An 11,351-nucleotide genomic window follows, 5' to 3' on the forward strand; every position below is an offset into this window, starting at 1 on the left:
ACACACACACACATACATATATATATATATATATATATATATATATATATATATATATATATATATATATATATATATAGAATAGAATAGAAAGTACTTTATTGATCCCTGGGGGAAATATATACACACACACACATATATATATGTATATACATATCGATGTGTGTGTGTGTGTGTATATACATGTATAATATATAGACATGTATAATATATTTATATATATATACATATATACACATATATATACATATATATACATAAATATACATATACAAGTATATATGTATATACATATACATACATACATATACATACATATATATATGCATATATACACATATACATATATATACATATACATACATATATATATACATACATATATATACACATAAATATATATATATATATATATATACATATGTGTATATATATATATACATATGTGTATGTATATATATATATATATATACATATACACATATACATACATATACAAATATACATATATATACATATAAACATATATATATACATATATATACACATATGTACATATACATATATATACATATACATATATATGTATATACACATATATATATATATACACATATATACGTATATATACATATATGCATACATATATTGACATACATATATATACACATATATACATATATATACACACATATATACAATATATATATACACATATGTATATACATACATATATACACATACATATATGTATATATATATATATACGTGTGTATATATATATATATATACATGTGTATATATATATATATATACATATGTATATATATATATGTATTTACATATGTGTATATACTGTATATGTATATACATATGTATATAAATATATGTATGTGTATATATATATTTATATGTATGTATATATATATATATATATATATATATATATATATATATATATATATATATATATGTATGTATGTATGTATATATATATATATATATATATATATGTATGTATGTATATATATATATGTATATATATATAAATATATATATATATATATATATATATATATATATATATATATATATATGTATGTATGTATATATATATATGTATATATATAAATATATATATATATATATATATATATAAATATATATATATATATATATATATATATATATATATATATATATATATATATATACACAATGTTCTATATTATGTACTGTATGTATATTAAAATGAAGCGTTCTACTTTGCACATTTACCACTGATTGAATATGAAAAAAAAAAAAAAATCCAGGTGACTAAATTTTTTATTTTGAATTTTTTTCTTTAGGACACATAAAGGGCAGCCTGTGAATGGACTCTGAGCAGGCCAGATGGAAACGGACCAGACCAGACATGAGACGGAAGAAAGTCTGACATTAAAACAATTTGGGACACACCACAACATCTCCAACAAACTGCAGAATGGAGGCTCATTTTCAGAAGGAGACTCTCTGCAAAACACTGACAACACAAACTGGAACAATCACAAGCCCAACACAGTTGCCAACTCCATGAAGAGACCAAACGAAAACTGCAATGACTCTGAATCCGTGCAAGGGCTGTTGGATCATGGATCCTTTATAATGAATGGAGTGCTGATGAATGGAGAGCAATTACTCACTGAACCGTCGTTCCAGCCCAGCCAGCCCAAGAAATTTAGAGCAGATTCAGAGATTGCTGAATTAAAAAACAAAACTGAATTTCAATGCAGTGCTCAGTCAGAGACAAAATTAGGGAACAGGAACTGTACAATTCTTAATGGAGATGTTTATCATCTGCCAAGAAATAAGCATGCTTTAATCACTAATGGTGCTGTCCTGACGACTTCTACAATAGAAAGCACACCAGGTGATCTTTTAGAGAAAACTTTGTCTCAATATTATCCTGAGCAGGTATCAATTGCACCACAGAGATCTGGTCCACAAGATGCTATGAAAAGTTCTCTCACAAAAAAACTGCCTGGTGAGGATATTTTACCTCCTGCTTTGACCTCAGAGTTTCCAAATTCAGCTCAGATGCTTAACTCACAAACACGGAAACCTGCGGTATCTGGTACTCTGGAGGGAGGCAACAATTACAACTCTGTTAACTATATAGTAAATGGATATGCAAACCATCATGAAACCGTTTACCAGCAGAAAAAACAACCGCCTCAACAACTGTCACCATCTAGCCACCAAGGATCTCTTCAACTCCCTGGCATGGCCCCACCACCAAATACTGCCAACTCATTGCAACAACATAAAAATGGCCCAGGGTGCTTTCCAAACAACACAAATCCTCAACGTACATATGAAAATGGAAGCCACAATTTTGATCACAAAGAGCATAATACTCACCCCCAGGGAACTAAGGCAGTATTGGACAAATATGGACCATCAAACTTTGGGATACAGAACATTGTGCAGTATGAGGAACCTGAGTCTGGTCATGCTCAACAGTTTGGGATTCAACCCAAGAATTTTCAGCGGACTCCAGGACACACACATGGAGCTGATAACATAGGTATGATGGGACCCATTATACAGCAGCCAAATCAGGCTGGATTAGAAAATAGCCTGGATAACACATCCCAGCAGACAGAGAATTTCATGTGTTCAAACTGGATGGAACAGAACCCTCTACAGCAGCAAACACATGTTCTGTCATCCTTGGCAAAGCAGGAAAACAGGGACTTCTCTATCAAGCCTTTGCTAGAGCAACAGAAAGCTAACCTCCAAGTTCATGGTCAATTTTTGGAGAAAAACCATGTACAAAGGTTTGAGTCACCTGGAATGTTTAAAGAAAACATTCATGGGTCCAACAGCATACAGCAGCAGCAACTCTCAGGCCAAACACACTGTGCTTCAGCCCAAAACAACAATAGTCCTGACTGGCAGCATGGAAGTGCTAAGGTTTCTTTAGTGCAACAGTCTCAACCCCAGATAAAGCATGATCAACAAAATGTGTTGCAAAGCCAGCAGGCAAGGGGACATTATCATACACCCATGCAGTCAGAGCACTTACGTGAACACTCTGAAGTGCAGGATGTATTGTCACCTGAGTTTTTCACAACACAACAGCAGCACTGTAATCTTCCACGCCCACTGTCCCACCCAACACAATCTGAAGAACAGCAACTTAAGTCTCCCATTTATCGACCTCACAGTCAGCCTCAGCCAGGTCAGGTTAAACTTAATCAGCAACATAGAAACAACTACTTCAGCTACAATAACACAACAGATGCTCATATACATCATCAAAGCCAGTATTCGCCAAACTCGGGCACCAGTGATTTCAGGCAATTTCAACCGCAGAGACCGAGTAACCAAATAGACTTACCACAAACGTCTACACAGTCACAGCCTCTTTCTCCACAATTTTCATTAAACCAACAGACATCAACACATATGTATCCCAAAGCTGAACTCCAGCTAAACCCATGTTCCCAGGTCCAAAGGGGATCTCAGCTTCCTCTGGCATCGGGCCTATCACTGTCAGACTTTCAAAAGCATGCTGCCCTGCGTAATCATCTGTTACAAAGGCAAGAGAGACAGGGCCCTCTCTATTGCGCTCAAAGCACTAATGATATTAAACACAGCCTGAAAAATGTAAAAATTGACAATGGACCCAGATTTCACTTGCCTGGCTCGCAGGAGCAAATGGGTGGATTGCAAATCAAGCAGGAGAAACATCAGTCCTTATGTGACAATAATAAGAAGCAAGACAACATCCTGGCCTCCATGGAACAAAGTCTAAAACAGTACCATCTTTCCCCTGTGTTTGAGAAGAAATCTTTTGTCATCAATCCAAATAAAGTCAAGGTAGAATCTTCCGGACCTGTGACAATACTCTCAACCAACACTGACATGTGTAAAATGGAAGCACCTGGAGCTGTCACCTCCAGTCCAACTTTGAAAAAAACACCCGAATCCACACCCAAAAAAGAACAACTCTTACAGAGGTTTATGGATTCCCCAATGAAGCTGTTGGATACCCCAATAAAAAGTCTCCTGGATATGCCTATGAAAACACAATATGACATTGCATCATGCCACTGTGTTGGTGAGTCACCTATCCATCCAGCCACCCATCCATTTTTCTACCGCTTAATATTGGTTATATTACTGATTAAAGTGGTGTGAACATATTAAAAAAAAACATTCCTTTATTTAGAACAAATCAGCGAAAAAGATGAAGGCCCGTACTATACTCACTTGGGTTCTGCACCTACGGTTGCTGGTATACGGGAGATGATGGAAAAAAGGTAAACAACACTTTTACAGTTAAACTGTGTTGGATGAATACAAGCACATTGATATCGCTTTTTCAATTAAAGGTCTAGTTTCAATGGTCGAGCCATTAGGATAGAGAAAGTGGTGTACACAGGCAAGGAAGGCAAAAGTACACAAGGGTGCCCTATCGCAAAATGGGTAGGCACTATTTTTGCTGTTTATTTTAATAAGGTTAATCGAGAAAGCACATTTCTTAACATATCTGTATATAAACAAATATTTTGTGCATCACGCTTCAGGTGATCCGCCGAGCCAGTGTGGAAGAAAAGCTACTGGTGTTGGTTCGAGAACGCACTGGCCACAAATGTGATACAGCCTGCCTAATCGTTGCGATCCTGGTCTGGGAGGGCATCCAACCCAGCCTGGCTGACAAACTCTACCTCGAGCTAAGCGATACTCTAACTAGGCATGGAGCACTCACCCAGAGACGGTGCGCTCTTAATGAAGAGTAAGTAAAAGGAGAATCCTCCAAAATACTAATTTCCTGCCGTGTACCTGCAATAACATTAGTGACAATTGCATATTTGTCTGCCCAACATGTTTCCTATATTACTTGTATGTAATCAATAGATAGCGGCCCCTAAACTATTTCCTTTATTGAAGGAGGACTTGCGCATGTCAGGGATTAAATCCAGATGCCTGTGGGGCATCGTTCTCTTTTGGCTGCTCGTGGAGCATGTACTACAACGGCTGCAAATTTGCAAGGAGTAAAATTCCAAGAAAATTTAAACTACTAGGAGACGACGTGAGAGAGGTATTTCTTTTTAATATATTCATAATGGAAATTGTGTTAAGTTTTTTAGCTTTTTTTAATAATGGCAATCATGTCAAATACTGTTTTTTAGGAAGAAAGGCTAGAGCAAAACCTTCAGAATCTGGCCACCTTACTGGGACCCTTGTACAAAAATATGGCACCTGAAGCTTATGGAAACCAGGTGAGGACATTTGGACACAATAGCCTACATGTCTATCAACAAAGATACATCTAAATGAACTAATTGTTACTTTTATTAATTTAAAAACAGGTGGAACATGAACACAGAGCCCCTGACTGTCGTCTGGGTAAAAAGGAGGGACGTCCCTTCTCTGGGGTGACAGCTTGTCTAGACTTCTGTGCTCATGCTCACAGAGACCTTCACAACATGCTTGGAGGCAGCACCGTCGTAAGTAGCACATACCTTTTGTAGATGTGTTTCATTTGACACACTAAACATACATGCAAAACTTAAAGGGGACTTTTGATGATTGTAATCTACATTTACCACACAGATCTAGATAGTATGTCTTGGGTATGCTTTGGTGTAAATTTGGGGCACATTTTGCTCCACAGTCACATTGATAACCTACTTTCTGAATATGTCTACCTACAAACAGTGTGGAGGCTCTCCCTTTGGATTAAAATGAAACCTTCCACATCCCACCCCCTGCAAAAGAATCAGAATATATCTTTTGAAAATGTATAGTTAATTGTAGAGTAACATCACACTTTTTTTTCTTCAGTCATGGTTGTTTTGAATTTTTTTAACAGTGAGTCAAAATTAGGTAAACCTTGTGTGACCTGCAATTCCACTCTAAAAAAAAAATCTGTAGTTAGCAGCATTTATCTCACTGCACGTCAGTGTTATGTGCACATTCCACATCCATCCATCCATTTTCTACCGCTTATTCCCTTCGGGGTTGCGGGGGGCGCTGGAGCCTATCTCAGCTACAATCGGGCGGAAGGCAGGGTACACCCTGGACAAGTCGCCATCTCATCGCAGGGCCAACACAGATAGACAACATTCACACTTACATTCACACACTAGGGCCAATTTAGTGTTGCCAATCAACCTATCCCCAGGTGCATGTCTTCAATTAGATGAAAATAATACTATATGCTATGATTCTTACCTTATTTTGTGAAGTCTTTGGTTCCTAAAACCAAGTAGTTATGCTCAATTGTGGCATCTTTTTCAGAGTTTAGCAGCTAATACAGCTTTGAACTATGTTGACAAAACAGTAACGTGTAAAATATAGCAGATTCTAGAATGCCTACATAAGTACGTCCGTCAATGTGTGACCTCACAAATTGCCTATTGTAAAAAATAAAAATAAAAGACTGCAAAACACAGCGTTCAGAGGCATCCAAAACTGCATGCAAGCTCACACCCAAATGCATGAACTTTATGCTTTGACGCTTTGGCATTGTTTAACAAGAATAGCCAACATTATAACAACATTTAGGAGTCAGAAAAAAGGAAAATTAAAATAGGTCCCCTTTAAAACCCTACCATGAATGTGCCGACACATTTTTGTATGACATCCCCATGAAGCAGCTGACTCATTCTGTTTCCCAGGTGTGCACATTAACAAGGGAAGACAACCGGGAGATTGGAAGGATACCAGAGGATGAGCAGCTCCACGTTTTGCCACTGTATAAGGCTTCCAACACAGATGAATTTGGCAGTGAGGAGGGTCAACAAGAAAAAATTAAGTCAGGTGCTATTGAAGTCCTCAGTGCCTTCCGCCGCCAGGTGCGCATGCTTGCAGAGCCCGCCAAGTCCTGCCGCCAAAAGAAGTTGGATGCTAAGAAGGCAGCTGCTGTTAAGAATGCCATGCTGGACAACGCTCATGATAAGGCAGAGAAAGTCACCCCATCCAAGTCAAAAGTGATGACTTGTGAAAACATCAGTCAAAGCACTCATATGGCAGGTAAAAACAGTTGTGCTTGGGTCACACATAAAAAAAAATGTTTTTAGAGGGCACGCTTCTACAGTAAGTTTGAATCTGCTTTCATTTTTCTTAGGTTTTATTCCAGGTGCTATTGGAGCCTCCCAGCATCCAATTCAACCAACGCATCACTTTGGAAACCATCCCCGGCAATTGCAGCAACAACAGCACGAAAACATACTTACCTCCTTTCCGGGTGCAGCAAATGCTGCCAGATACCCAAGGTTCCCTAGCCACCAAGGATCTTTCGCAAGCACTTCAAAGCCAGGGAGCATATTTCCACCTCAACTGTCAACACCAGCAAGCCCTTACCCTGCCCCAATCCATGCACCAACTTCATACATTGATGGATCTAATCGTTCGTACGTTGGTTATCAATGTAATGGAGGAATGCCTCTTGACAACTACCATTCATACTATGCTTCAAACCAAAAGCACCTCAGCATGTATCAACAGCAACAACAACAAGCCTTTTACTCAGAGCAGCAGTATACAGTACATCCACGTTTTGAGGTCAATTATCCACCAAATTTTGGTGATCCAGGTTTACAAATCAATGGTTATAATGCATGCAGCATGAGGCCAGTTCACCCCATGAGAGCCTTCAGCCCCTGTGGTCCTAATGGAGCCACAGACCCACATTTTATGGACCCCCTGTCAAGAGCGCCCTCTGTCCATGGAGGTCTTAACTACACTGCTGCTGGAAGCAACAGCAATCAGTTTGGAAGATCCCCAAATCCATATCTCTCACAAAGTCCCCAAATGTTCCACCCAGGCCAACAACCATTCCATATGCAAATTAAGCAAGAAATCAGTATTGCTAGCCCAAAGATGCTTGGCGCTCAATTAACTGGTGTGGGTTTAAACCCTGAAACACAGACAGGACTGGGTAGCCACATGCTATCAGGTATTAAGCAAGAACCCGGAACCCCCCAGACACCCACAACCCCGCAAAAGCCAGAAATGTGGTCAGACAATGAGCACAACTTCTTGGACCCTGACATCGGTGGGGTGGCCGTGGCACCTACACACGGCTCAGTCCTCATTGAGTGTGCAAAACGGGAGCTCCATGCCACAACCCCGCTTAAAAACCCAGATCGTCACCACCCCACACGCATCTCCTTGGTGTTTTACCAGCACAAAAACTTGAATGAGGCAAAGCATGGACTCGTTCTGTGGGAGGCAAAGATGGCAGAAAAAGCTCGAGAAAAGGAGGAGGATGCAGAGAGAAACGGTGGTGAGGGGACACCAAGCAAGAGCCACAAGAAAGGGACAAAGCGTGAGCATCCAGAGACATTGGAATCCCTTGGGGATCCCCCTTATAAGCGTTTTATACAGGCACTCATTGAAGGATCCTCGTCATGCACAACCAACACTTACGTCAGTACATCCCCGTATGCCTTCACTAAGGTCACAGGACCTTATAGTCACTTTGCATAAAAGACCATCAAGAAAAAATGAAGGTGCTTTATTTATGACAAGGACTACATGCAGCACTGGTCTCAAAAACACTCCTAACCTGTTCAGGTCTTTTATCTTTTTGACAACTGAGCTTTACATGTTGACCCTTGTAAGGATGTATTTATTCTTGTTTTGCAATTATTGCAGATACACACTGTTCAACCATCTGGTGCTCTCAATCTTACATGCAGGACTTTTTTTTTTTACTGGAAACAAAGTTTAATCTTTGGTGGCTTTATTTTTCTTAAAAGTTTTTGAAACACTTAAACTTGGCATGCAATGCCAATTTTAAAAACAGCAACACAACATTTAAGGTGCTAAGTCTGTGTCTTTTTTTATATTCAAATGCCATGATACCATGATTGAGACTAACTGTAGATGGCATGAAACAGGAAATGCTATAACTGGGAAATAATCTGTAAAATCATGAGCCTCAAAATGGTATGAGGCAAGTGTGTTATGAGCACTTCTTGATTACAACAATTGAATGTATTGGTATATAGGTGATGACATTGACCTTTTTCTTGAATTTAGCGCAATTTCTAAATATCCCCGAAAGAAATCTAAATAATTGCAACATTTTCAATATTATTTTGTTGGTGCTTCTTTGGCCTAAAAATTACATGTATTAAATACACGAGCCATTCAAATTGTGTATTTTTAACATTTTAAAATGAGGAAAATGATCTGAGTTTTACTGTCTGCAAATGTTCCTTTTATAAGGTTCATTGAACTACCCTGAATTGTGAAAATTACGTGTAGTTTTTTTTTGTCTGTGGTGCTTAGTTGATGTGCTTTTATTACACTGAGGAGCATGAGACAGGGTAAGCTTGGTGTCAATTTCATAGGGCAGCTGGCTTGCTGTGGGTTCTTTAATTATTGCAATCTAACTGTAAGATACAGGTAAGACATGTACAGTAACTTAAATTCCCTTTTTGGAAATACTGCTATAAATTGTGATTGTTGTAAAGAAAACTAAAAGCCTAATTCCTTGTAAATATTTGTTTCAATAGATTTGATTTCATTGGGTGCTATTCAGCCTGTTAAAAAGTACGATGTGAGACTCTAGGCAGTGAGAAGGCTTTTACAATAATGTACAGTACCAACATGTCATATACCTCAAAACCAGTTTGGGCAATAGGAAAACATATCATTCTTTTGTTTAAATATTTTTTTTCTAAATTGTTGGTTACAGTCTAACTGCATACGACCTACAAAGGCGGAGAAGTTAATTTCCTACTTTCTTACCTGCTCAGCAAGTATTACTTGAACTTGAGTTTTTAATGTTACTGTATAATCAGGGACATTTAAAAAAATAGTTTTGCTTGCATTTATTATGTTTTTTTTCCATTCAGGGACATGCAATTGCATTGTGTCCTAATACAACTTTTCTCAAATACGTCACACAAAATAATGCGGGGTGGGGTAGAGGAAAAAGTGTTTTTTTCACATTTATTTTAACCCTTTTTAGCTAGTAAAACTGTGATTTCTTAACGAAACACAAAGTATATGCACTGATGTGACTAAAGGGAAAGTATGCTTATGACTATATTAAGGGCGATGTATTTGCTTTTGCTATGAGGCAAGACCAAGGCAGTGATTATCGTTTTTGTGCCTGTGTATAAGTTCAATTTATTTATAACCACTAAGGAATTGTATGATTTTTCTCTTTATTTTTTAATTAATGTGATATATAATGGAATGACTGTAATGTTATTTGTAATAATAATTCACCCACTCTTCTTTAACAAATTTGTTTTCTGAAAGCACTTCAAATTTTTTCATGAAAAAAAATTGTTTATGTAATAAAGTACAACATGTTTTATTTAAAAATGGGTGTAAATGTGTTTCAGAAACATAAAAAAAATGTCACAATATACAGTGCATAGCAAGGTTTTACATTTCAGGACAAACTTCTAGTGAAGTCAAACTGGGCTATAAAGTAACTAAGTAAAGTAAACCAACATACTTAAACATATTTTAAATATCCGTTTTGGCCTTTTTTAATGTTATCTAAATGGACATGGTCACATTTTCCAGGAAGTCTTTGTAAATAATACAGTCACTGTCGACACAAAGTTTAATGTCAAATAATATTATTAGCTCTAATATTGAATGAATTTATATATTTTTTTGACTGCTGGGTTTGTATAGTCCACAATATTGATGATTCTTTGTACAGAGCCCAGCTACAGTAGCAGGTGAGGTTGATAATAAGAGCAGGATACAAATAAAAGTAGAGACATACTTGAAAACGCTTTTGAATCAGCATTACTTGAATAACTTTTTGGGAATAATATGAGTACTGCTTGTTCAAGCGAACAGTTCATACAAAGCACGCAGACACAAAAGGTTGAAAAAAAGTCAAACATTTTGCTGTTTTTATTTCTGAATGGACTCCCCTTGTTGTCCTGAAGTTTGGTATGCTCCCAAAAAATGAACTAAGCATAGGTATTATACTGTAAGCATTGTAATGTACTGAATGCAGTTTATTGGAAAGCTGGTATTAATATATCATTCCTGATATTGCCAAGATATGGGTGTTTTATCTTTTTTTCAATAAATTTATATTTATTTAAAGCTACTTGACTTGTATAAAAATCAGTGCTGCCTGTGTTTTAAATATAATCCTAGTTTTGAATGTGTTTGTGTGTGTATGATCCTTTAATACTCTAATTCACATGTGTCACATTTACGTCCGCATCATGTCTTTTACTAAGAAAGCAACAATTGAAATGAAGAGCTTCTGAAAATTCAAGACCCAGTTTTCATGTAACTATTCTTGAAATCAGGGAATGGTGACCCTTTTTTCTTTTGTGAAAAAATGTTATGTGACTATCAAACAA

The 11,351-nt window shown here is 37.0% G+C and overlaps 1 protein-coding gene across 1 annotated transcript in view; it reads left to right on the forward strand.

Annotated features, from left to right (window-relative positions):
• The window catches only part of tet2 (tet methylcytosine dioxygenase 2), a 37,493-nt gene extending 26,343 nt beyond the window's left edge, over positions 1 to 11,150 (forward strand). The window contains exons 2-10 of the mRNA XM_061983876.1: positions 1,350 to 4,105; positions 4,217 to 4,307; positions 4,380 to 4,473; positions 4,575 to 4,783; positions 4,939 to 5,089; positions 5,181 to 5,270; positions 5,361 to 5,498; positions 6,672 to 7,026; positions 7,121 to 11,150. Coding sequence (XP_061839860.1) covers positions 1,393 to 4,105; positions 4,217 to 4,307; positions 4,380 to 4,473; positions 4,575 to 4,783; positions 4,939 to 5,089; positions 5,181 to 5,270; positions 5,361 to 5,498; positions 6,672 to 7,026; positions 7,121 to 8,484 — 5,205 coding nt within the window. The 5' untranslated portion in view covers positions 1,350 to 1,392 and the 3' untranslated portion in view covers positions 8,485 to 11,150. The remainder of the gene's footprint in view (positions 1 to 1,349; positions 4,106 to 4,216; positions 4,308 to 4,379; positions 4,474 to 4,574; positions 4,784 to 4,938; positions 5,090 to 5,180; positions 5,271 to 5,360; positions 5,499 to 6,671; positions 7,027 to 7,120) is intronic.
• Positions 11,151 to 11,351: the final 201 nt, after the last annotated feature.

This window comes from Nerophis lumbriciformis, linkage group LG25 (genome assembly GCF_033978685.3).
Source record: "Nerophis lumbriciformis linkage group LG25, RoL_Nlum_v2.1, whole genome shotgun sequence".
Taxonomy (NCBI): domain Eukaryota; kingdom Metazoa; phylum Chordata; class Actinopteri; order Syngnathiformes; family Syngnathidae; genus Nerophis; species Nerophis lumbriciformis.